Here is a 27,785-nt window from a genome sequence, read left to right as displayed (position 1 = left end):
GTATGTTTTATTTTTAATATTCCTCTGCGCAATGTTCACAAGTCTGTGGATCTTTCTGGACAAGCAATCAATTAGGCTAGCATCTTCAGGGAATCCAATTTGTGTGAGCTAAAACAAATCCAAGGACACCTAGGGATTTGCTGCAATGGGCAAAATATAAACTTCCATGTCTTTGATCTTAATTCAAAATGCTTCACTAGATCAGAGGATGTGGCCATTTATTATTCATAAACGTTCCTAAAAGTGCTGGACATTACAGTCTGTTTTTACTTGTTAAAGCCAAAAAGTTGAATTATACCACAAACCATCCATTCTCCACCTTGGTATTTGTGTATATTACTCCTCTAGATGTGACCTCCTCATAAGGACATCCACATGGCCTCCCTACGTCCTGACTCCTACCCAATCTTCTTGACACCATTCACACACCACACCCTCTAACAAACCTTTGACCTCCAAGACAGGCAAGTGCCTCTCCCATTATAGCCAGTGGCCAGTTCTTGGTATCTATTTCAACTTCCTCCTTCAATTTCACATAATTTAGTTGGGAATTATGTAGCAATCACTTTTTTTTGGTGGCACTGAGGTTTGAACTCAGGGCCTCATGCTTGCTAGGCAGGCTCTACCACTTGAGCCACTCTTCCAGCCCTAGCAATCACTTTTTTTTTAAACCTAATTTGTACTTGAAATTTATGCAGTAATACTTATTTCTGAAAAAAAGGTGTGTCCTTGAGCTTTTAAACTTGGTAGTTTATTTTACAAATCTGAAGAATGGTGAAAAAAAAAAAATACTGGACTTTGGCATTGAACTGGCGTGGTTTGGTTTCCAGCTCTACCACTAATGGCTGTGTGACCTTGAATTTAGTATTGCCGAGATAGTTTTATCATTTGGAAAATAAAGACCTACTTCACTGTGAGGATTAAATCATTAAAGTGCAAAGTACATAACCTGTCCAAGTTCATGTTCAGTAAGCGCTAGCCATCGTCACATTTCTCAACAGTAACATCTCATCAAAAGGAGCTGATTTAACTAGAGAGAAAGCATATTGCCAATTGATTAAGAACTACTCTTAACATTTTCTAATAAGCAACTTTACCTGTATTTAAATTAATTTGTAATTTATACTTAAGATTTGTTATCACTTGCCACCCACCTATTCACTATGAAGATATATATAAAAGGTTTTATTTTTTGTGGTACAGGGATTGAACCCAAGGCCTTGGGCATGCTAAGCAAGCACTCCACCACTGAGCCATGTCCCCAGTCCCCTAAAAGCTTTTAAATATGTCTGACTCCTTCAAAAAAAACTAACAAAAACCTGCAGATTTGGAGAATTAAAAAATGATGGCACCATCTAAAGGATTTTTTTGCTAGGAAATTAATAGTATAGTAAATGTCACTGAATAAGACTCCATTTTAATCTCTAGAGACTGGTAACTTTAGTTCATCCAAATCTCTAAACATGGAATTTAAAACGTCTTAGAAAGTACTTTTAGATTATTTACTTAATAGTAAACTGGCTTCTGAGACAGTAAAGAATCTAGCAATCCCATTGAGTGTTTAAAACCCTTCTTTTTTAAGATTGTTACACAGGAACCAAGATGTTTAGCAGCTGACTGCAGCTAAATTTAACCTGGGAAGACCCACAGACAATGCTAACAAAGACTCTCTCTAATGAACTCTTCCACCTGGCTCATTCAGAATCCCTAGAGGAAACATGTCCCATTTCCTTGTACTTGCATTGGAAGATAAACTAAAAGACTCTCTAAAGCAATGGAATTAAACAAGAGGATATTCTTTCAGCATCACTATCACCTAACCTATGGTGACACTTCACACTCATTCAATTTTACATTTATTAATTTCTACTTGCTGCAACTCAGAAGCCATTCTAGGTAGTTGGGGATAAAAAATGAATGTATTCTTCCTCTTGAAATACTGTTTGAATTTTATTTGCAAAAGCATATTATTTTAAGTCATTAACTCACAATTTAAGTAGGCACTAATTCATAGCTGAAACAGAACGAGTATGCTGCAGATGTCAGCAGTGGAGAAGACCACTGAAAATCCAGGGAAAAGGAAACTGGTATAATCCTGGTCACAGGATTCCAAACCTTCCAAGTGCCAGCAATGTAAATAATTTTGGTTTTTCAAATTGGTATATACCTTATGATTTAAATTTTTAATTACCAAAAGTGCCTTATTTCATAGGGCCTTTAAGATCAAGTGAAAATACACATGGACACACACATCACATATACCACAGTACTTATCATTGGGTGGCTCAATGCATACTACTTTTAAAAGTGTACATCCCTTAATGCTATTCAGCAGGACATTGTTAATATAATTTATACTAATACAAATTCTGTCAACACAACTTTATTTATGACCACAATATTGCTGAGTGGCAGACTGAAGCAGTGGGGTTAACAAGAAACAACTTCCAGCCAGAACTCTAGGGCTCTTAGGGCTCTAGCTCTTATGAGCAGCGGCCTTACCTTAAATAAGTGGTTTTATCATCATGGATAAATTTTCACACAAGGTTGTAAAAACTAAATGTTAGGGATATAAACTCAACCGATAACTCCTCAAAAGTTAAGTTCATTCTTCATAATTCCTAAATAAATCCATTTTCCAGCTGTACACAACACCTGAGTTTTGGCTGCTCAGCATGTAAATTCTAGCACTACCTGAGCCCTTTCCCTTTCCTAACCAAGGGGGAGGGAGGGAGGGAGGGAGGGAGGATGACATTTCCTCTAGCCTGGTTCCCTCCAGGGGCTCCAAACCTAAGTATGGCACAGCAGCCACTGTCCAACTGGTGATGTCAGTGGTGGTGTGTGTGGCAGAGTCTCAGCAGTGTCTTGGTACTCTAAACTCACAACAACTTCACATCAGTTCCGTGAGCTATTCAGCATCCACCTAATACTTCTTTTATTTTCCCTCCCTCCCTCCCTCCCTCCCTCTCTCTCTTTCTTTCAGTACTGGGGCCTGAACTCAGGGCCTCGCAGTTGCTAGGCAGGCGCTCTACCTTTGAGACACTCTACTTGCCCCAATACTCCTTTTTGTCCTTAAGTAAACAAAATCAATTCCTATTTTTTCTAAACAAGAACCCTAACTGGTACATTTTTGTAAAACTAATAGCAAATATCAATACCATGAAATAATTTTAGTATCTTTTCCTCCACGCCTGTATATACAAAGATAATGGAAGCAATGTATTCTTCTGCTGTAATGATGGGTGAAATATATCAAAGTCCACTCGCTGAATTTTCTTTAAATAATCCTCTAGAGAAACCTGAAAAAAAGAAAAAAAATAGTGGTCACTAGATCATAAAATGATCAAGTCTTTCTCATAAAGAAAAAGTACAAGCTGGATGTGGTGATGCATGCCTACAATCCCAGCACTCAGAAGGTTGTGGCAAGAAGATGACCAAGCTCCACACCAGTCCTGGATTACACAGCAAGACCATGACTCAAAAACAAACAGGAAAAAAAAAAGTACAAATACTAAAGTTATTTTAGTTTCTTGAGATGGTTGTCTATATAATGAGAATTTTTAAAAGGAGCAGAGAAAATAGGTATCTCCCAAGAAGTTTCTAAGAATATCCCAAAGCCATACCAGAAATATCAAACCTCTTTTGTTCATAATATATAATGATCTACAGGAGCTGTAAGGATTAGATAAGTTATCTTTACCTGGTCTTAAAAAAGGATATTTCCCATGGGGGTGATGGTGTAGCCCAGTGGTACAGTGAATAACTGGCATTCTTGAGGGGCCTTTATCTACCACCAGCACCAAAAATAAACAAATAAATAAAAGAATTTTTGTTTGTTTGTGTTTGAAACAGGATCTCATTAATATAGCCCAGACTGGCTATATTAATTAATTTCCCACCTCAGTCTCTTGAGTGCTAGGATTATAGGCATATACCACCATGCCCAGCAAAAAAAGGACAATGTTTTAATCAAGAAAAATGAAACAACTCCCACCCCCATTGCACTGTGCCATGAGGAAGCTCAAGTTGTCTTTAAAAATTATTTTGTAAAAAATTTAGTGGGTCTCCATGTTCTTGATAGAAAACATGATTTTTAGGACCCTATGCTATAAATGTCACCCCGTCCTTCCCCAATTACTCTATGTGTACAGAGCTTCCTAGAGTTCTGCAGCACAGAATCCATGTGATCCAACTCAAGGATCATGTCCACAGATGTTTGGTGGATTTTTTTGGCTGTACTGGGCTTAGAACTCAGTGCCTCATGTGCTCTATCAGTTGAGCCACTCTGCCAGCCCTTTTTATTTGGTTATTTTTGAGACAGGATCTCGCTTTATGCCCAGGCTGGCCTGGAATGAGTCCTCCTATTTGTACTTCCCTGCATAGCTGGGATGACAGGCACATACCATCGTGTCCAGCCACTGATTGAGACTGGGGCGGGGGGAGGGGGGTGGTCTCATGAACTTTTTCCCCCCAGCTGGCCTCAATTAGCTAGTCATCCTCCTGGATCTCTGAAAACGCAGTTTGCTTTGCTTTGTATTATCAAAAAACTTAGAAACAACCCAGAAATTCTCTGACCAAAAAAAGATAAAGGCCAGGTGTGGTGGCTCAGAGCTGTAATCTCAGCTACTTAGGAGGTAGAGTTTGGGAGGACTGGGGTTCTCACAACCAGGTCAAAAAATTAGCAAGACTAAATCTCAACCAACAATCCAGGCATGGTAGTGTACATGATCCCAGCTATGCAGGAGGCACAGGGAAGAGGACTGTGGTCCAAGGCCAGCCCTAGGCAAAAACATAAGACACTATCAGAAAAATAACTAAAGCAAAAAAGGGCAGGGAGCATAGCTCAAGTGGTAGAGCACCTACCTAGTGAGCATAAGGCCAAGTTAAAACCCCAGTACCACCAAAAAAGTAAACAAATCATTCATACAATGAAATACTATATTGCAGTGAAAAGAATGTATGATAGTTAGATGCAGTATGGAAAAATCTTAGAATCATTAAGAATGTATGTGTATCCAAGAAAACAAACAGAAAATGATGCATTTTTATAAAGCGCAGAAATAAAATCAAGCAACATATTGTTTAGAAAAATATAAAATGAGGAAAGCTTTGAAGAATAAAAGGTGAGGGGAAGAGGGGATAAAGGAGAATGATGAAGAGGGTAAATTCAACTATGAAATACTATAACCACTTTTGTAAATGTCACAATGTACACCCAGTACAACAATAATACGATAATTAAAAAAAAGAATAAAAGGGAACAATAGGCACAAAATTTAGGATAACTTCCTGAAAAAGGAAAGCGGAAGCATGGAGATAGAATGGGAAAACATGAGTACAATTTGATGGTGACACTCTTGAGAGTTTCTGGACTGAGTGGTGAGTTCACAAGTATTATTATATTGTGCTTCTAACATATACATATATAAAGACAGATTCATGTTTATGTAGCAAAATTTTAAAGAATTTTAAAGAGAATCAAAGAAAAAACTTTGAAAACATTTTCAAGTACTTTCTTTCACATGTTCTCTCTTTTTCTGACAATGTCTCAGTGCACAATCATGCCTCAGTATTACTGGGGAGTTAATTTCAGGACACACTTTGAGAATCACAGGTATAAGTTAGTGGTTCTGATGCCTAGCTATGCTTTACAATTATGAGGGAACCTTTAAAAACTATTAACAAAGGGCAAGAGATATGCCTCAAACGTCAGAACACTTGCTTAGCAAGCTCAAGGCCTTGGGTTCAAACCCCAGTAATACTCCCCCCCAAAACAAACAAACAAACAAACAAAAAAACCTGTTAATAAGCCAGATGCAATGGCACATGCACTTGGGAGGCAGAGGCAGGAGTACTTGAGTTCAAGGCCAGCCTGGGCTTCATAGGGAGACCCTATCTCAACAAAATAAAACAACAAGTATCTATTAAGGCTTGGGCCCAGTCTCTTAGATATTATGATTTAATTGGTCTGGGGAGGGAGCTTAAGTATTTATATGTATGTGTATATATATATATGCTTAATAATACATATAAATACTTAATATATTAATATATATAATTTGTACACATATATAGTTTATATATATGTATATATACTTAAAGTATACATATTTAAATATATATACACATATAAAAGCTCCCCAAGTGATTCTGATGGGCAGCTAAGATTGAGAACAACCATTTCCACAGAAGTAAATACAACAAAGTCCTTAACTTTTATGGATCTGACTTAGTATGTTAAACTGCTGATAGTACATCTACCAAACAGGTAACTATTAAAAAGGCTGATACAGAACAATATTTATTGACATACATAAGAATATATATGTGTACATTTATTTAAAAAACATGTATATGATATGTACATAAAAGGTCCAGAGAGATGAAGACATTATTTCTGATAGAACTGTGAAGGTTCTACTTTCTTCTTTGGTATTCTCTTAAACATTTAATGTATTAACATACTACTTTTATAATAAGTAAAACAATAAAGAAATAAAATGATCTTCAACACACAGGACTAAAAACTAGGACAGAAGATGAGAAGGGATAAAAATGAATCTTTGAATATATTTTGGGGAAAACTGGTATGGGTTATGTTTGGCATTACAGAAAACATGAGTTTACAATTTTCAAGGAAAATAAATCTTTGAATTTTGGTTTATACTATAAAAGCTTAACCAGGTTTATTCTCAGGAAGAATAGGAATGATGTTTGGAATGAGCCAGTTTAGAGCCTGTGATGGGTGCTGAGATATAGTGACTACCATTTCTGTATATTACTTTTTGCCATGCTAGGGATCAAACCAAGAGCCTCCTACTTGCTGGGCAAGTGCTCTGCCACCGAGCCACACCCTCATCCCCTTTGCTACATATTTTAGAACAACAGTCCCCTCAAACAGCTGTGCATCAGAATCACCTGGGGAACATTTAAAAATTACATTCTTCTAGGGACTGGACCCTTCCTTGATCCTGAGAGTCTTATTTAGTAAGAAGAACCTAGGAAACTCTGCTTTAAAAGAGTTGTTCAGGCTAATTCAATACAGCCAGCTCAGCACTGGTCTGTGAACCACTGATCAGGAACCAGTGCTACAATATGGTCAGGTCACCATAGAGAAAATATTTACAGAATAAGAAGTAATATTTCTATAGCTATAAGTAACCTGACAATCCTAAAAGGTAGTTTCTCCTACAATTCTCATTTTATTGATGAATGAACTGAAGAACACAGGGGTTAAAGAAATTAAGGTACCATGGCTAGTAAGGGACAAGCAGACTCAACCCAATGTAGTCTGGCTGCAGAGTCAGTGCTAATGACAACTTTGGGAAATACAGGTGTGACCGTAACAAAAAGCATCATGTAATAAAGCCACTACACAGGAAGGAAATAAGACTGAAGACTCCAAACAAAAGAAGTGCACAAGGGACTTTATAAAACATAAAAAGAGATCGCACACATCTGCTTCACTAATTATTGAGCCTTCTCTGCTACAGTACTTACCGTCTGAAGAAAAGCAGGAAATGCTTTCACAGGAATACTTTTGTGGAAGGACCTAGCCTAAAGAGGAAGATAAAAAGGAAACCGGTTTGAGATACTTCTGCAAATAAACACTCTCCCTCTGAAAGTGAACACAAAGCCACACCAGCAGTAACCAGGATCTCTCTCTCTCAAAAGCAATAAAATAGTTCATCTCCTGCTGGCTAATATTAACTTCTAAGCCAAATGAACTCAGGAAAAAGTACCATTGTCCTATATTTAAAATCCCACTCTTTCTTATGGATTGGCTTTGGCATCTTCCAACTACATTACAGCATTTTATAACAACTTTGATCCTCCAGCTCTGTTATAAGGGCTAAATGAAGAAATACTTGCTTATGTTAAAGCACCTGCCTAGCTTAGGCTGCGATTATGTTCATGTAGATAAACAGATGATCCTAAGTGATCTTCCTGCCTCTGTGTTCCCAATCTTTAATTCATTCCACAGATAGGCAAATTAATGCCCTCACATAATCACTTCTAATTTTTACTTTAACTCAACTCCTGAGTGATCAAGTCTCAAGTATTCATCATGGAATTCAAAGGCCTTCACGTTTTACCTTAATCTCATCTATCCAATCTAATTTCCTACTATTCTCGGCTATGAATACCTGGTCCACTCAGGCTGATGCCTCATTCTGCATTTGTCATATCCAGTCTTGTCTCCAGGTCTTCATTTGTATAGTCCCTTATATTAGAAGGAGCACATACCATCTCCACGTCCTGACTTGTTACACTATGGTTTTACACCCAATAGTCTACTAAAATTGCTCTATGATAGTCATCTTTCTCTTCACTTTGTAGCATGCAAAACTTTGATGCTCCCTTTCTTCTTTGGTTTTCTAGACATTGACTCCCAATTCTCCTATTCTTTCCTTTCCCTTCTTCCTAATAAATGGTTTTTACCTGATAAATGGAAGTAGGCCTCAAGGATCTATCCCTGGTCTTCTTGTCTAGATGTGTACTCTCCTTGAGCAACAATATCCAAACTTAGAACTTTAACCATAATCCTTTTATTCGGGTGACTCCCAAATCTATTCTCCAATGTTGACCTCCTCTTAAAGTCGCAATAGTCCATCTCCCTAAATGTCCTCAAAAACCCTCAAATGCAACTATGTCCAGCAGCTAGTCCAAAGTCTAATGATTAGCACCAAGTACACCACTGTTATTTTTTATTGTTTCTCTGAATGGCACCATCATCATCTATACTTGAACTCTGTGTAGTCTTGATTTTCTTCCTGATCTTGCAGCCATCCAGTTATCAAGTCTCATTCTGTGTGTATGTGCACATATACATACATACATACATGCACAGACAGAACATGTACTCTCTCTAAATGACCTTGCCCCTCTCCTAAGTAAGTCTCCTATGGATCTCTCAACCCCCAATCTCTTGTCTCCAACACTGCTGGCAGTTTTCTACTGCACACCACTAATGTCCTGCTTTACTTGAGATGATGAAAGCTCTATAATTAATTTACTATAAGTCAGGCACTGTTATAAACTGTATGTTAGCCTGTGTATCCAAATAATCCTTTGAGCTGGGGGCTAAATATGATCCTCTTTTACAAATGAGAAAACAAGACACAGTGAGGTTATAATCACAGAATTTGTAAATAAACGGCAGAGCTAAGATTAAAGGGAGGCTCTGGTTTCAGAGTTTACATTCTCACCCACCATGTTCTTTTGCTTCTCCAAAGCCTATAAAGCTCCACGATTTTTCTTCAATCCACTACTCCAAACCAATTTCCAGGACTGGATCTCATATGACCAATAAATCATTAAGTTATCAAACCTGGCTACTTAAAATCATTTTGAGGCTGGGGATGTAGATGAAACGGTAGAGTGTTCGCCTACCATGTATGAGGCATGTACCCAGCACTCTAAAATAAATAAAATTAAATTTAAAAATAATTTGAAAATATTAATTCCTGACCTCTCTCAGGTTTACTGTACCAGTCTCCAAGGAATGAGACCTAAGAATTTATATTTCCCAGGCACCTTAAATGCTCTCTCACTGGGACTACTCAGCTTCCACACAGGTCCAGGACTTTTCCTGCTTCTGCCATTCTGCAGTGTTCTCAGATCTCACACAAAACTCTGCTAGTTTTTACCTTAGGTAATTGCTCATCTAGAGTTCCATGTATTTTAAATACCTGTGTCATGGCAGGTACAGAATCTTTAAGAAATTCAAAGGAAGTGAATTTTTAAATTGTTTCATTAATAAATGAGTGCCTATAATGTACCAGACCCTTTAGATGCTGAACAATACAGCACAGAACCAAACAAACTCACTTATGTGCCATGAAGTGAGGAAGCAATAAGTACATAAACTTTTAACATCAGGAAGTAAAAATTTCTAAGTCAGGTAAGGGAACCGAAGTGATGGGAAGGATGAATGTTATTTTAGATGAGGTTGCCAGGAAATATCTTTCTGATAAGATGACATCTGAACACTGACTATGGAAAGTGGGGCAGGTAAAGGACAAGAAACAGAAAAACAAGTAGAAAGACCCTGAGCGATGCCAATAAATGACCAAGTCTTAGGTCCACTGAAGGTTAACTCTCAGAAGCCACTGAACTAGACAATGTTATAGGAGTTAAAGAATAGCGTCACAGAGATGTAGGACACAGGCAGTGCCAAGAAAGAGGCAGACAGTCAACAGTGTCAAGTCTCAAACAGAAGACAAGGTAAAGTTTGAGAAGAGATGAGGAATGAACTCCTTGAAGCACAACTAAAGTGGCACACAAGAGAACCATGAACCAGTACCTCAGAAGCCAAGTCAGAGAATTGAGGGGAGAAAAGAAAGTTTCAAGGAGAAAGAAAAGTGTCAGTGGTGTCAAAAAAGGAAGGCAAATTAGAACAGAATGAGTGGTGCCAGGGTGACAAAGGCCTTGAAGTAACAATGAATGGATATCACTTACTCAACAAGTTTCTGGGAAAGAAAAATAAGAAACAAATGGGCCTATGGGCTGCTTGTAAATTCATAAGGCTGTACTATAACCAGACGATAAAAGGGACAAACTGAAAACACCAGTAGGGAACTGCTGAGAAGACCTGGAAGGGGGAAGAGACATAGCAGCCTTGAGATACTCTGCATGGAGCAGAGCAGGTCAGCTGAGAAAGCTCAGACTTTACTTAATCATAAAAGTACCTGCTGAGGGAGGGAAGGGGATTTTTTTTTTTTAAAGTAGGAAGGGTTTACAACAACCTCTGATGTAAATCTACTGAGAACTCAATGAAAAATGGAATGAAGACTGTCAAGGTGAGAATATCATAACTGTGCTATAGGAATAGCCACATCTAGGAATAATAATTTCCTAAGTGATCAGGCAAAAAAAAAAAAAAGGCTTCTTACATGCTTTAGGTGTAAGTGTGCCTGGCTTGCAATGTCATATATTACATCTCTCATGTTTTTATCTCTGTTCTTCCGCAGAAAGTCCTCTTGTGAAACACCATGCTGTGTGAGAAAAAATACTTTGTTAGCACACTTAAAATTAACATAGCTTAAGAAAAGCAGATACAGAAAAGTAATACAATTTAATGCCTATTTTTTAAATTCGTGTGTGTGTGTATGTGTGCATGCAGAGAAAGAGCAGAAAACAAAAACACAAAAAGTTTAAAACAGCAGACAATGAAGATCTCATACAGAAAGCAAAAATTCTGGCTGGGTACCTAGCTACTCAGGGGGCAGAAATCGAGAGGATCAGTTTTAAGCCAGCCTCAGTAAACAGTTCACGAGACCCTATCTCAGAAAAAACCCAGTGAAAAGGGCTTGTGGAGTGGCTCAGGTGTAGGCCCTAAGTTCAAACCCCAGTACCACAAAAAAAAAAAAAAAAAGTTCTGATAAACATTTTCTAAAAAAGAATTACTTCCTCCAATAAGATATAATAAAGAACAGGTCCAGGTGCCTACTAGGAGTAGTTACTGTAATTACTTGGAAGGGAGTAAAGCATTAACATGATGCTACATTAAATGAGGTTTTCTGGACCTTCTTGCTCACAGCTCCTCCAGAGATCTACTGTGCCTGACAAATAAAATTCTAACTTGATAACCAGGACAAAAGGAGGAAGACCATTTACAGGAAGCAATGAGCATTCCTTTCATAGTTACTGGAAATAGACAAAGCAAGGAATCAAGAAACAACTTCCCTCCCAGTATTCCTGAGGTGGATTGCTAGAAGGTACAATTACTGCCTTACCAGCATACAGATATCCATGGGAAGGAATACTTTCCTTCTGCTACCATGATAGGGAGTTGCTCTCAAGCAAGTGACAATGCCTTGTGCTTTTCCGATGTGACTTGCGGCATGATCTGCATGAAGATCCTTTATACCTAGGATTTTAGAAATCAAACAAGGCTGCTCTATTTTAAGTGCATAACAAATCAACAGAAATAACATAGAGAAATCACCTAAACACATAAAGATAGGTGTTTATCCTCTGTTTATATATGAAAAACAGGATTTATGAGGGGAAAAATGGGGCTCAAGGATAAGCTGAACATTTTCCTATTAGTTAGGTATCCGAATCTCAACTTTTGAGACATTTTCCCTTAAACTTTAGCACACCAAGAACACATGTAGAATTTTAATCAGCTATAACAGAAACCCATTAGAAGTCTTCTATTTTTTCTCCTCTGTCCTAGAACCTCACTTTCAGTGCATGTTTGAGAAACATTCTGTTTGCAGCCTCCTTTCATTTCGATGGCAAACAAGTCACCAGGGGTGCAGGCACAATAGACCTGGGACATTCAATGGGGACTCATACTGTACTGTTTTGGGGTGACAAAAAGATATATTTCCTTTTTCTTGGCTCAAATAATCTCATTACAATAAGACAAAGTCAGAAGAGGAAAAGAATTATCTGAAACAATTTTTAAAGAAAAATCTCATAAAAACTTTTATAAGTGCAGTTTTGTATCTTCTACATTTTAATTAGCATATAATAAATGTACAGAAGGGATACACTGTGATATTTACATATGTGCTTACAATGTATCTTAATTAGATTAACTCCTTACTTGGGTCTCCCTTGTCCCCTCTCCCCTACTTCTCATTATTTTGTGTTCATAAATGAACACAAAATACATTTTTCAACATGGGGAGTATTATTTACAGGGAAGAAAAAGTCAGGGTACAAGACTTCTAAATTGCTAGAGCTAATACAATAAAAAAAAAGTAAAGCCATTTGCAATTACCAGATTATTAACTGCAATATTCACATAAGGTACCTAAAGTATTTTTATGAGAGCCTGAGTATTTGAAATACTTTGCCATACAAAAAAAAAAAAAATATATATATATATATATGTATTTTTTTTTTCCCTTCTTGCTATTAAAAAAAAAGTTGTTACTTTATGGATAATACAAAGAAAACTTTCAGTGCTAATCTGGTTAGACTGTCAAATAAGCAAAGAGTGAAATCTGAATGGTGTTTTATTTGAAAAGCGATGTATGAAATAGGAAAACAACTTACCCAATATTTCTAATGTTAAATAAAGAAGAGAGCTCTGTGTGTTTTCAGCATAATTTTCAAGTTCCTGGATATTACGATATGCTTTGTCATCCAAATTTTTTTCCTATCATTAAAGAAAATGCAAATAGTTTGCTGAATTATCAATTTTTCTATAAAGAAAAGATGTTAGCCCTAAAGAGTTAAGAATAAAATATCACTTAGCATATTTGTTTAGGACAATAAAGATTAAAATAACATTAAAATCTTACATACTCAATATTTACAAATTGCCTCTCGAATATGCAGGAATAATCTAAATGTACCATAGACATGGGGTTGACTTAATTTTAATTCTTTCTGAAGCCTAAGGTGTTAAGAGACACTGACTTTACTGAGCTGAATCTATAGTAACTCTATGTTTAACTTTTGGAAGAGCTGCCAAACTGTTTTTCCACAACAACTATACACTTTTTTTTGGAGCAACTGGAATTTGAACTCAGGGCCTGCTAGGCAGGAGCTCCACCACTTGAGCCACTGCTCCAGCCCTTTTCTGTGTTTGCTATTTTCGAGATAAGAGCTCATGAACTATTTGTCCAGACTGGCTTTAAACCACCATCTTCCTGACCTTTGCCTCCTGAGTCGCTAGGATTATAAATATGAACCACTGGCCCCTGACTGCAATTTTACATTTCCACCAACATATGAAGGGTTCCAAATTCTTCACATTCTCACCAGTACTTGTTATTGTTTATTTTTTTAATTATAGCCATTCTACTGGGTGTGATTAGGATTACTTGTCATTTTTATTATAGTTATCCTAATTACATGTGATCTCATGGTTTTGATTTGCATTACCCATCTTTGGCCATTTGTTCATGTACTATGGAAGAAAGTCTACTTGAATCCTTTACCAATTTTTAAATTGAATTGTCTTTTTTATTGTTGAATTATAGTATTTTAGATATTAGTCCCTGAGATATGTAACTCCAAATATTTTTTCCCATTCTCTGGGTTTTCAGTTTCATGATGTTTTTAATTTTGAGGAAGTCCAATTTATCTATTTTTCCCTTTTCTTGCATGTGTCTTTGATATCTAAGAAACCTTTACATTAACCTCAAACCACAAAGATTTACACCTATGTTCTTGCCAAAGAATTTTAGTTTTAACTCTTGCATTAGGTCCTGGAACTGCTTGTTAACTTTCACATACAGTATGAGGAAGGAGTCCACATTCATTCTTTTGCATGTGTCTATCAAGCTGTCCCAGCACTATTTGTTTAAAAGGCTATTATTTCCCCCCACTGAATTGTCCTGGAACACTTTTCACTCAACTGACTATAAATATTTGGGCTTATATCTGGACTCTCCCTTCTATTCCATTGATTTATGTCTATCCTTTGCCATTACTACACAGCTTGATTATTACAGCTTTTGTAGTTAAGTTTCACAATTAGGAAATATGAGTCTTCTAACTTGGTTCTGTCAGAAATATTTTGGCTATTCTGGGTTCCTTGCATTTCTACAAGAAAAGGAAGCTGGAACTTTGATAAAGATTGCATGAAATCTGTAGATCAATGTTTGATCTTAGTCATTTACGTTTAAATATGTCTCCTTTACAATGCTAAATGCTACTTTTCTTTAAACAAAAAAGGTGTCTGTCTTGAGTTCTCTAATTTCCTTTACCTTGCAAAAACAGAAAGCACTTTAAAAATGGATTTTCTTTGTGCTAATTCACTCTGTAGGCCAAGTGAGGAATTATGTTGAATGCTGAGGTCATCATTTATCTTTTTTTGGCTTTTTTATTACTGGTCTATGATTATGAACACATTTTTATCTAAATAAACTAAGTAAACTTACATTTTCATGACAATGTATGTAATATCTATGAGGCCAATAAGGATACTTACCCAACAATGCATTGGAAAGATTATACAAGTGAGGCCAGGTCACAGAGCAACCAACAGGCTCAGGTGGGCCTAGAACTCAGTTCTAAGAATTTAGTGCAGGGTTTTCTTCACTGGAACTGGAAGATTTTCTTTATTCCCTCTACTATCTGGACCCAGATCCACTCCACATATGTAAGAAATGTTATATGTAAGGAATATGTATAAATATGAGTATTAGATGATACTAGGAATATTAGTAATCTTTTAAGGCATGTATTATGGTTATCTTCTTGAAAAGCCTTTATCTTTTTAAGAAACATATGCCCTTTGCAGGTCAAATGATATGTCTGCAATTTACTTAAAAATAACCCAATGGGACTCAAGTGGTGGAGTGTTTGCTTTGTAAGCACTAAGCCCTGAGTTCAAACGGCAATCCCACCAAAAGAAAAGAAAGAAAAATACAACATGTATTAGTGAGGGGGAGTTAGCATATTATAAATGAAACAAGACTGGACATGTGCTAATCACTGTTAAAGCTAGGTGACAAATACTATATCACATATACTATATTAAGGTATATTACAGTATTCACTCTACTTTTGTGTAAGTACGTAAATTTCCATTTAAAAATAAACAAGGGGCTGGCAGAGTGGCTCAAGTGGGAGAGCACCTGCCTAGCAAGCATGAGATCATGAGTTCAAACCCCAGTACTGCCAAAACACAAGCAAAAAACAAAATAGTAGAGTGCAGTTGCACACACACATGCTTCAACTCAGTGCCTATCTGTCTCAAGGTGAAGGAGCATAGCTGAGGGGGTGGCATGTACAGATGGAGTATGGATAAAACAGTGTTGTTCTCTAAATCTCCTTCCTCCAAAATACTAATACATGTATTAAACCTTTCCTCCCTGAATAATTAACTTAAGGATTAAAAAGGAGAAAAAATTTAAGACTTGGACAATTTAACTTACTCTTTCATCAATGATTTTCATAAGCCATCTTTTAGTCAGATTATGTCTTTTTACAGCCTAAAAAACAAGAGTATAGTAAGTTTTTAGAAAGTATTAGAAATAACTTCTATAGCTCTGAAGAAAATAGACAAACCAAATGCAAAGCTAGGTAAAAGAACATTTGTAATAACTCATGTAGAGAGTAATAACTATGTAGAGAGCTGTGTTTCAGAGAAAAGAAAGTATCTGTAGAAAAATATTTCAATACATTTCCAAGTAAAGCTAGTATCTGTGATACCTTTCCACTGTCTTTTTTTCCTTTGCTTTTTTTTTCTATTTTTCCTTTTTTTTTTTCAGTGCTGGGGATGGAACTCAGGACCTTGCACTTGCCAGGCAATTTGCTCTTCCACTGAGCTAAATCCCCAACCCCGTCTTTTTTTCTTATACTACTATTTATTTAATGATTCCATTTTCAAATAAAAATAAGAAATATCATACTTCTCTATTATGTGATATGCCCTGACTTCTATGCTTACATATTATATATGAACTTTTTATTATAGGATACAGATTCTATTTAACTAAGTAGCTGCCTCTCCAAAAATGAAGTTACTAAAACATTTAACAAAAACCTGTACAGTAAACTGTTATCTTAGAAAGTAAAGGCACTCCAGCAGGAAACAACCCTCCTAATGCTCAGATCATGGTATCTCTCTCTCCCTTTTTTTTTTTTTTCCGGGAGGGAGAGTCTTGGTACATAGTCTAGGGTGACCTTGAACTCACAATCCTCCTACCTCAGCTTTGAGTGCTAGGATTAAGGCATGCACCACCAATCCCTGGCCTACATTGTGATTTCAAATATCACTCTCCCCAAAAGAACAGTGCAGTAGAGAAATGAGTGATTCCATGGTCGGTGCAGAAGAGGTTCAAGATAATCCCAGAATATCTTATTGTGCCAAAAAATAATAAAATGTCCCCCAAAGTGATAGAAGCTAGTCATAAGGACATAGGAGTCAGTTTGAAGAGACTCCCAATTGTTCAAATCTGAGACAATCTGAACACCAAAATGATTAAGTACACTAACAGACTACTGAAAAAACAAAAAATGAAAAACAGTAATTTCTAAGTCCACACCAATAATAAGCTAGTCAAAAAAAATCTAGGAAAGTAAGAGCTCATTCTTATAAAATGCCAGGTGTCAACTGGTAAATAAGGTTAGAGACTGGAGTTGAGAAATTACCATTTTGTAACCATAACAGTAAAGTTTGAATCATACAAGAATACAAGAACCATCAACCACTGCTACATTTAGGAGAAATTTTTGATGAAGAGGAGGACATTTGCACAGGTTTGTTTTTGTTTTGAGGTACTAGGGTTTGTGAGGTGGGCACTCTACCACTTGAGCCCACACCCAGCCTTTCTTTTTCTTTTCTTCTTTTTTTTTTTTTAACTCTGGCTATTTTGGAAATAGGGTCTTGCTTTTTGCCCAGGCTAGCCTGGACCTTGATCCCATTTTACTGTAGCTGGGATGAAAGGCACATGCCACCACTCCTAGTTTTTTGTTGACATGGGGTCTCGCCAACTTTTTTTGCCCAGGCTGGCCTCAAACTGTGATCCTCCCCATCTCAACCACCCAAGTAGATAGGATTACAGGTATAAGCCCCTAGCACTTGGCTTTTTATTTGCACAGTTTTAAAGTGTCTCCCCAAAGGTTGCTGATTAGTTGTAAGGATTATAATTACACAGTGCAAAAACTAGGAAACATCTTGATTGGGTAATATAAATTAACAATGCCCATAAAGGACAGATTGACAAAGTGTCCCTCCAGCTGTGATACCTTGAGAAGGACATATCACCTATTAAGTATTCCAGCCAAGAATCTATAACCTACATCTAATACTGAGAAAAATTTAGGGAAATCCAAAATGAGTATTCTAAGGTGGGGTGGGGGGGAGCAGTGGGGACTATACTCTTTAAAAAATGTCTATGTAAGCAGAGTACAGTGGTGCACACCTATAATCCTAGCACTCAGAAGGCTGAGGAAGTAGAATCTTGAGTTCAATGAAGCCTGGGTTACACAGCAAAACCTGCCTCAAAAAAAGAAAAAAAGTCAGTGTCACAAAATATAAAAGTTATTGAAGTATTCCAAATTAAAGTAAACTAATAAGCTGGGTGCTGGTGGATAACGCCTATAATCCTAGGTACTCAGGAGGCAGAGATCTGGAGGATCAAGGCTTGAAGCCAGCTGGGACAAATAGTACATGAGACCCTATCTCGAAAAAACCCAACACACACACACAAAAAAGGCTAGTAGAGTGGCTCAAGTGGTAGAGTGCCTGCCTAACAAGTGTGAGGCCTTGAGTTCAAACCCCAATATTGCCAAAATAAATAAAGTAAAATAATGAGATATGACAACTAGGACTGGGGTGAAGTGCAGTGGCAGAGCACTTGCTTAACATGCTTTTCTTCTTCTTTTTTGAAATGCTAGGAAATTAACCCCAAAAAACTTTTTAAAAAAACTTTGTTTTGCCAAGTCGACACTAAGTATGATATATGTTCATAATAAATATAGTAGACCTAAAATCTTAGGCATATATCCTATACTTGAACTCAGATTCTTAGAAGTCATTGAATGTAAAGGTGAGCATGATCGCCAACACACGTGAAGTATGGAGAACAGAGCCCCCATTGTCTGGCAGATGCCCGATGGAAGATAATGGGCTGTGTGAACTGAGTTACAAACTGCTCCCAGCACTACCACTGTTCCACAAGACTCCCCGTAGGCTTCTCTCCCAAATCTGAGGAAATGTCATTACATACTCCTTCTCGTTTTATTTTATCTGTATCTAAGTGACATGTGGCCCATTTGATTTTTGTAGCCACGGCACGGAGCACTGTTCCTGGCACATAAATATGCTCAGTAAATATTTAATCAAGGCTAAAGCTATAATGGCTGCAGTTCCTTGATTATGAAATGTAACTGATTCTGAAGGAAACTAGAGATCAAGGTAAAAGAATAAATATTTAAAAGCAGCTAAATATCTAATGAATAAAATATTGACTTTGGAAAATGAAACCAAATACAGTAAAACCGTTGACTATCAACAGAAATTCAAACTATAACTAATATTCATAAACAGAGAGAAATAGAGAATCCTATATGGAATGTATAGGAAATTATAAATATTCAACTATTTTTTACCCTGAAAATACCAATGAAACTGTATAGCAGAAAAGTCCTCTCTGGACAACACAATGTCACTGTTCTCCCTCTTTTCAAAAGAACCTGACACTCTTCAAAGGACCAGTGGAAAGTTTTACTGGAGTCACAATGAGCATACATTCCAGCAGTCTGGGGAGGGACAGAGAATATGCAACAAGGACAACTGCTCTGCACACTACCTGTTTCTGTCAACTATTCATATTAATCTTAAATTTGAATCATATTAGAAAGCTAGCTAATGTGAATCAACATTTAAGTGCTTAGGCTAGGCAAATAGCTTAGTAGAGCACTTGCCTAACATGCACAAGGCCCTGATTTTAATCCCCAGCACTAAAAACAAAAAGTAACTATTAAAACTGGACAAACTGGCAACCCTAAATTGGCATTTATATAAACGTTTTGCAATTCAGACCTTCTGTTTTTTTAAAAAAGATGCCAAGCAAAGATAAACTTGTAATAAAGGAATCTCGGATCTGTAACTGCATTTCCTAACAAAAGCCAGAACCTTTGAAGCAAGTCTTAACATAAACCTCCACTGCCTGAATGAAGATAGCATAACGAAATGCACTGAAAGCTGTTGAACAGTAAGACAAAAGAGCAATAGAGAAAGTGTAAGGAACAGAGGGGCTAATCTGATTAAAGTACAATATATACATGTGTGAAATACCATAACAAAACCTCCTTTAAAAATCAATATATACTTTAAAAAAATGAAGGGGAGGAAGGTAAAACTGGTCCTGTCCTAGAGTGGATACTAGTGGAGGAGTGGGGGAGGAAGGTTAAAAGGAGAGAGTGAAGGAGGGCAGAATATGGTAGATGTACTTTGTATACTGTATGAAATCTGCTGAAATTGTTCTAAGAAGGGGGGCGGGGGATGAGGGAGAATGATACAAGATAAGCATACAATGAAACCCCCTTGGTACATCTAATATATGCTAATAAAAATGTTAAAAAAAAAAGCCTCCACTGCCATCAGATTTGTGTGTAAAACAATAATCAGAATTTCTAAATTTTAGAGAAACTTTTTTTATGGCTGGGGGTAGAGCACTTGTTCAGCATACACAAGCCCTGGGTTCTATCCCCAGCACCACAAGAAAGAAAAGAAAAAAACATAAAACCTCAATGAAAACTTTTCTCTATGCTGTGTCACCTGGGTAGAACTTTTTGAAAAGGGATGAATAGAGATAAACAACTAATCTAATACTCACAGCTTCCCATCCACTTTTTCTTCTCAGTCCCTGGTGTAGGGGGGATCTGGCTTTCCGTTTTTACTGGGGCTCTGTGAAGTCAATCTGGGGCCCAGAGACCCAGCCTGCCTCTGCTGGTGCATAGACCTGAGAAGAGGTGTACCACTGTCAGGTCTGTTGGTGGCTCCTATTACAGAAGTCTCTTTTGGCATTTATCATATTACAACAAGGACACAGATCAATGACAAAAGACACCTAATTCCCTTCCTCCATTCATAGCTTAAAATATTTCTGAACCACGAATGGCTGTTTATGAATGAGGGACCCATCTATCTGCTTCAATATAAAGCCATTTACTATACACATTAAGCTAAATAAAGAATATTCTAGCTCAGGTTTCCATTCACTAATATCTAATAACTAATGGTGAGCTGGCAGAGTGGCTCAAGTGGTAAAGTGCCTGCCTAGCAAGCGTGAGGCCTGGAGTTCAAACCCCAGTACTACCAAAAAACAAATTAAAAAAAAAAATAAAATTCAACTAATGTGCAATTCTATTAAACTAGACAAGGTAGTTTTAGGTTTGTGTCTGGAATATGCTGAGAACAAGTCCCCCTTCACAAAAAAATGAATACATGTTGTTCTACAACCCAGTCTGGATTAAAACACTGGTATAAGGAGCTGCTAGACAGATAGAAAAGAAAATTCACCGGCTGTTGCATCAAAATTTGTCCCTAGGGTTTCCATCCTGCAATCAAATATGTGGAAATATGAGGCAATGTGTAATTAAAGGGACCATACTCTTCTCCTTCCTTTAATAAAGTAATACACCGAAGACCAGAGTAAATCATCAATGAATGATTTTAAATTCCTCTACCAAAACAAACAGATCTGCACATTACATGAGCCTATGAATATTTTCAAGACAGATTCCACCATCAGCATCACTATCTGAATTTTATCCACCACAAAGTAGGCTCAGGGAACAGTCATATAAATTAAAAAGTGTTCATATGTAGAAATTTTTACCTTCCATAGTTCAATGGCCACAGGCTGATGTGGTGGATTGTCACAATATATGTCTTCCACAGCTTTTTTCCAGAACTGCATTCGCATCAGTCCAGTTGTTTTCTCAGACACTGAGTCCTTAACCTGTACACAGGGTTTAAAAACACACAATTTGTAATTCTCAAAAAACAGTATTCTTGAGATCTTTTGAGTTAATGCAACTGTTCTGTATCACAACTATGGTGGTAAATATGACACTACATTTTTCAGAACCTTTAGAAATATATACCACAAAGTGTAAGTTTGACTGTATATACATTTAAATAAGCTCATCCATTCATTCATTAGCTTTTAAAAAGAAGACTACCAAAAACTGTCTCCCTCATTCGCTACTGATTATGAATGGCTTTCCAGGCCAGGTGTGGTGGTTCACATCTGTAATCCCAGCACTTAGGAAGCAGAGGTGGGAGGATCCAGAGTTCAAGGCCATCCAGGCTACATATCGAGACCCTGTCTCAAAAGACCAAAGGCTGGAGATACAGTTCAGTGGCAAAAAGCTTATCTAGTATGCATAGACCCTGGGTAGGTAACAGCTACATAAAACAACAACAGAAAAGAATGTACTTCTTAGCTTCAGGCAAAAATCACCAATGCATGGTCAATCTAGGAGGTAAATTTTGAGAAGGACCATTGCTTTAAGTGTTTCCTCAATGACTTATTAGTAGCAAGGGAAAAAAATATTAACATCTTGACTGGGTGACCAAAATTAACATCACAACAAAGAGGCAGATAGACATTTCATGCTTGCTGTGGCTCTCTAAAGAGAGCACACACATTCCATTTAGGTAAAATTAGTCTAGTAATGCATAACTTTAATATAATCATGATGAAAAATGAAAATAAAATAAATCCCAAATAAGAACCATTCTCTCTCTCTCTTTTTTGCTGCTAGGGATTGAACCCAGGGCCTAATACATCCTAAGCATTTGTTCTACTAGTGAACTCCACCTCTAGGCTCAGTTCTACCTTTTAAAAGGGACTATATATATTTTAAGTCAGTGTCATAACGACACAGAAAGGCTATGGAAATATTCTAGATTAAAGAAGGTTAAAGAGCTTACTTTAGCTACTTTAAGTAGCTCAGTAGTAGAACACTTGCCTAGCATGTGTGATGCCCTGGGTTAGAGCCCCAGCATCTCCAAATTAACAAAGAAAACAAAGAAAGAACAATAACAACAAAAAAACCAATAAAAACAAAATAAAGGAGGCTAAAGAGACATAAAAACTAAAATCTTAGACTAGCAAGAAAAAGAAATGTCATAAAGAACATTATGTAGTATTTGGAAAAACTGGAAACTAGATGGTAAATCAAATAGAAGTACTGTACATCAAAGTTAAGTTTACTCATTCATAACTACTGTGGTTGTGTAAGAGGTTATGCAGTTATGTTATTCTTATGAAATACTCAAGTTTATATGGATAAGAGCCACAGTGTAATCATGTTACGCTCAAATGACTCATTACCAAAAAAAAGTGTTTGTGGAGCTGGGCATGATGGTGTGTGTGCATGCCCAGCACTTGGGAGGTTGAAGCAGGAAGATTCTGAGTTTGAGGCCTGTCTGGGCTACATAGAGACTATCTAAAAAACAAAAAAATGAAACAAGAGTTTGTGTATACATATATAGACAGAATGACAAAGCAAATGTGACAAAAGAGTATATAGTACTCTTTATACAACACTTACGCTCTGTATGCAAACTATTTCCAAATAAAAAGATTTTTCTAAAAACTATTCCTGGTAGAGGGTGGGTTCCTTAGCACAGTTTAGTGTTGAGACCCAAAAGCAAGGGTGATCCTTTTAAGAATGTGCAAGGCCTTGGATTCAATCCCCAGCACGGAAAGGAAAAAAAAAGAAGACCAAAAGATGATGTCCCCCTCTGCTCAAGGAGCCTCCAATGACTGCCCATCTCATTCAGAGTAAAAGTCAAAGTGACTATAATGGTCTCTGAGGCCTTACCTTTCTGATCCAGGTGCCTCTAACCTCATCTCCTCCCATGCTTCCTGCTCCCTCCTCTACTGTCCCACAGTGGCTTTCTTCTGTTCTTTGAGCATATCAGGCACAACTGCACTTGTTGCTCCTTCCACCTAGAATACTCTTTACACACATATCTATGTAGCTCACTCCTTCATCTTCAAAACTTTGCTCCAATGCCACCTACTCAATGAGGTTTCTTGTGATCACCCTAAATAAAATAGAAACTCTAACAGGGAGTCTAACCGAAGCCTCCCTAGCCCCCATCCTGCTTTATTTTTCTCCACAGCACTTGTCTAACCTGCTACATTACAGACTTATTTATTTAGTGCACAGATTTGCATATTTCATTCAATGTCATACCCCTACCACCTAAAACAGTGTCTAGAATATTACAGACAATCAATACCTGTTGAATGAGTACATGAACAAGACTGTATATGCAAAGTAGTAGCATGATGCTCCTAAAAAGTGACAGAGAATTCAGATTTAATTTTTAAAAATAGAACTTTAGTCATTTAAAAATTATAATGGAAGATCACAATGGGGACTGTTTATAGCTAAACTGTGACTGACTTTACATGCTGATATGTAGATTTACACCTGAAAAAGGATGAGGTTAAAAAACCTGACTTCTGACTTCCAGAAACACACTGTAAGAAAAAGTAGCCAGTCTAGTAGACACAACAGACTCATCTTTGTGAATCTCAGTTGTACCTCGATGTTGTCATTCCTTATTCGCTTCTGTCATATTCAGCAAAGAAGTTGCGCTAAACTTGCCATTCTCTTTAGGACTCTAAATCCTTCCCTGCCTCTGCTCCAATGCCTGAACTCTCCATTCACTTTACTGAGAAGACCAAGGCTATGGTGTCTAAATCCCTCATTTCTACCCCTCATTCAATTTGTCTTGTATCTGTATATGTTTTACCCATCTGCAGGAAAAAAATGATCTCTTCTTCCTTTGTAATTCTTACACAAAAGTGAGTGAGTCAATATGTGATAAGGTCAGGTTTGCTAGGATTGCTTCCATTCCTCCCTTCACATTATAATTAAAACTTCAATTAAAAAGTGCTTTGAAAAAAATACTACATACTTGTAAGTTATGCAATTATTGTAGAAAATATGAGCAATGCTCAATTAACAGACAAATGCACAGTTTTGTAATATTCTCAGAAAAAGAACTTCAAAATTCCAGAACAGCATTTCCAGAAACATATTAGCTAGCTTTTCTGTTGGTATTGAATTAAGCCTAAATAGTTAGTAGGAGAAAGAAACAACAGCAGAGACCTTAAACACATCTAACGTATAAATCTAACATATAAATACATATAACTGTATTTCTTTATTGCTCAGCATTAAACACATTATATCACCATCTTGCAAATAACATTTTAAGGTATTTTAATACCAGCCTGAGCCAGTTCCACGTTGAAGGCCCTCAGCGCAAAAGCAGAGCTTCGGGATTCTGCAGGAAGCAGCAGGGAGCATAAATAATTTTCATAATCTCGCTTCCTGTAGCAAATAGGAAAGAGAAAAGTTTCTAAACTATACATAAATATGGACCAAAATTAGCTGAAAACAATGAGGTTTTAGTTCAGAGTAAGTCTGACATTTCTTTTACAACTATTTCTCTCAATTATGAAAAATGCATCTGCCTCCAATAGCAGGCCAGTTAGAACAGGAATCTATTAATTTAGTTTTACTTCTATAGTACTTATAATTTTAATTGTTCCAGAATTACTTTGCTTTTAGTAAGAATTCAAATGTACTACAAAAGTACTGAAGAAAATAGTTTAAGCAAGAATTAGTGTGAACTCAGTTTTCAACACATAGATGGGTATAGTAGGGATGGGTATACCCGATTCCCAATACCATGTGCTGAAAGAACTTAGAACCTCTGTTTTCCCAGTATCAGTGAAGACACCAAGCTCCTAGATCTTGGTTCCTAAAACCTTCTAAGGCTTCTGGGAGGAACAACTGACACTAGGGTTGAGGCAGCAAAAATGGACACATCTGAAACATCTTGAGCAGAAAGTAAAGAAGGGTTCAAGGAATGGAGGGGCCTCATCAAAAGAACACATAAACTGGCTAGACAAGAGTATGCAGCAATTTGAGCATCAAAAGAATAATGTGTGGCTCAAGAAGCGCAAGGCCAAGTTCAAACCCCAGTACCACTAAATCATAATAATAATAATAGCTGGATATGGTGTTGCACTCTGGAGGCTGAGGCAGGAGGATTGTTTGAGCTCAAGGGTTTCAGGCCAGCCTCAGCAACACAGCAAGACTGTCTAAAAATGGAGATGTAGCTCAGTGGTAGAGTGCTGGCCTGGCATTTCCAGGCTTTGGGTTCCATCCCCAACACAGCAAAGAAAACACAGCAAACAAACAAGGGGTGATGGTGCATCTCAGAAAGCCTGTAATCCCAGTATTGAGGAGGATGAAGGAGAGGAACCAGCTCAGCCTGAGCTGCATGTCAAGACCCTGTGAAAGGAAAGGAAGGGTAGCAGGAAAGGAAGAAAAACAAAACCGAAAACAACAAATACATGTATTTTTTGGATTTGCATGCCCAGTCAAATCCAAGGTAGTTATTTTCTAGTATTTCCCAGAAGCCCTTGAAACCAAGTAAATTCAAGGCCTGATACCACTGTTTTCAACTACGGGCAGAAGGGCTTAGCGACCGGCCCTCCAGGCCTGGTTTCCACGGCAGGCTCCCCCCACCCTCCACAAATGTTTAAGGTGCAACTCTCAAATGCAAAGCTTCCTAGGGTGAGCAGCACACGTCACGTTCCTGACTTTTGACGAGGCTACTCTAGTGAACCTCTGACACCTTTCCGTCCCCGCACTCACTTCCCTCCTCTATTTAATAAGATAATAACGATCTACATTGTATTCACTGTGCCCTTAACTATAAGCCAGGCATTGTTCTAACAGCGGAATCCCCACACCCCTAGATGGCAGGGCTGCACTGGTCCCTAACATTTTGTTATGAGGATTAAATGGAGTTACTTTTAATAATGGCCAACGCACAGGAAGAACACTAAGTTGGCTGTTGTCACTACTCTGTGAATAAAAAAGGTTTTCAGGCAAGGTGGCACGCGTGGGCAGAGGAAACCTCGCACGATTTTGAGTGCCATGTGAATGCTCCTGCGCCCTCACTCTACACACTGGAACTTGAGCCGCCACCACGCAGAGCCCAGGGGACACGGGGGCCCGGCCGGGCTCGCTCACCGCAGCAGCTCCAGGCAGTAGTGCTCAGAACCCGCGGCGACAGGGCCGCTGGCCGCCGTCACGCTCCGCCGGGTCACTGCGGGCGGTCCCGGGAGCCGCCGCACGCGTGCGCACCACAGCCCCCGGGGCGGTCGGCGGCGGCACAGGCCCGGAACGCCAAGCCGTAGCGGGCCCCAGGTCGAACCCAGCGTGGGAGCCGCCATGACGCCGGCGCCCCGTGCCCTTCGACCCCACGCGGTCGGCGCGTGGCCACGCCCCTCCCCAGCGGGTCCCCGCCCGTCTCTCTGAGCCGGCAGGCTGTCGCGCGATGCCGTTCCGAGCAGAGCCAGGTGTCGCTGTGGTCCTCTGCATCTAGGCCGCCGCCGCCGGCTCTCGGCCCCGGTTCCAGGAAAGCCCCGCCTAAATCCGGCCTATCCTTCCCCGACTCCCCCCTCCCGCGTCCATCCTCAGGTGACCCCAGAGCGCCAATGACAGGTGTCGGGTGCCCGCCTCTCAAAAAAGGAGCTGTCAAAATTGTTTCGCCCCCCCCCTCCCCCCCGACGGCGGAACATCTTTATTGTTTCTCCACAGAGGGGTCTTGGCACTTTGAATGCGGCCACATTGTCCCAGGAGGGACTGTCCCGCCCCGTGACAGAAATACCCTATACCTGAATGCCCAGGCGTGGGGACCACTAGACGCCCACGCATTTCTAGAGGCCCATGGCAGTGTTGCCCTTTATGGGAGTCTCTGGCCATCTTGTATCTCAAGGAGAAAAACAAAGATCACTGAGACGCGACTTAAGCCGTTCTCAACCACTACCCGTAACCCACTTGATTGTTGTCTCTTACTCTCCAGGTTCAGTGAGGGCAGGGTCCTTGTTTCGTTTCCTGGTTTATCCTCAATGTCAGTCTCTTCAGCATTGTCGAAACTTGCCTCCCTTTGCATACAGGTAAAATCAGGAAGGAGTCAAACATTCAAAACATCTGCATTACTTCAAAGTGCTGTTGGGGGAAGGAAGAGAAATGTCATAGGCCAGAGCTGCAGCGTCCAGCCTAGAGCTCTAAAGAGTCTGCAGTTTCTCAATTTAAACCTGACCTTCCAGGTCCTTATGAAGATGTATTTATCAAGGAAGGAGGATAGAGTATATATGACAGTTTACTAGCTTGATTTATAGCTTTTAAATATTTGTTCAGAGCTGGGCACTAGTGGCTTACTCCTGTAATCCTAGTTACTCCTCAGGAGGCAGCAACCAGAGGGTTGGGGTTCAAGGCCAGCCCCAGGAACTAGTTGGTGAGACCTTATC

At 38.5% G+C, this 27,785-nt stretch overlaps 1 protein-coding gene across 8 annotated transcripts; it reads right to left on the bottom strand.

The window, feature by feature from the left end:
* On the bottom strand, window positions 1–27,490 carry Ndufaf6 (NADH:ubiquinone oxidoreductase complex assembly factor 6). 8 transcript variants are annotated; one of them, XM_074068867.1, is made up of 10 exons: window positions 27,331–27,490; window positions 24,683–24,786; window positions 23,684–23,738; window positions 21,264–21,386; window positions 15,849–15,905; window positions 13,015–13,117; window positions 11,739–11,872; window positions 10,896–10,997; window positions 7,501–7,557; window positions 1–3,299 (listed from the first exon to the last, which is right to left on the bottom strand). In XM_074068867.1, exons 2-10 carry the CDS (start codon window positions 24,760–24,762, stop codon window positions 3,171–3,173), a joined length of 840 nt encoding a protein of 279 aa, XP_073924968.1. In that variant the 5' UTR covers window positions 24,763–24,786; window positions 27,331–27,490; the 3' UTR covers window positions 1–3,170. The 8 variants fall into 8 exon arrangements, with proteins under 8 accessions (XP_073924968.1, XP_020033822.1, XP_073924972.1 ...); XM_020178233.2 differs by lacking the exon at window positions 27,331–27,490 and adding an exon at window positions 26,503–26,642; XM_074068871.1 differs by lacking the exon at window positions 23,684–23,738 and having other exon boundaries at window positions 24,687–24,786; window positions 27,331–27,349.
* Window positions 27,491–27,785: the final 295 nt, after the last annotated feature.

This window comes from Castor canadensis, chromosome 3 (genome assembly GCF_047511655.1).
Source record: "Castor canadensis chromosome 3, mCasCan1.hap1v2, whole genome shotgun sequence".
NCBI classification, from domain to species: Eukaryota; Metazoa; Chordata; class Mammalia; order Rodentia; family Castoridae; genus Castor; species Castor canadensis.
The sequence above is the reverse complement of the archived record's forward strand: the minus strand, read 5'-3'. Positions and strand labels throughout refer to the sequence as shown.

What these genes read in the sequence shown, in the direction of transcription:
- Ndufaf6 (XM_020178232.2), bottom strand. Translation starts at nt 26,705, where the DNA reads ATGGCGGCTCCCACGCTGGGTTCGACCTGGGGCCCGCTACGGCTTGGC. An exon ending in TACTGCCTGGAGCTGCTGCG is followed by an intron (nt 24,787 to 26,502) that starts GTGAGCGAGCCC and finishes TATTTGCTACAG; the next exon opens with GAAGCGAGATTATGAAAATT. An exon ending in TGGCCATTGAACTATGGAAG is followed by an intron (nt 15,906 to 21,263) that starts GTAAAAATTTCT and finishes CTTGTTTTTTAG; the next exon opens with GCTGTAAAAAGACATAATCT.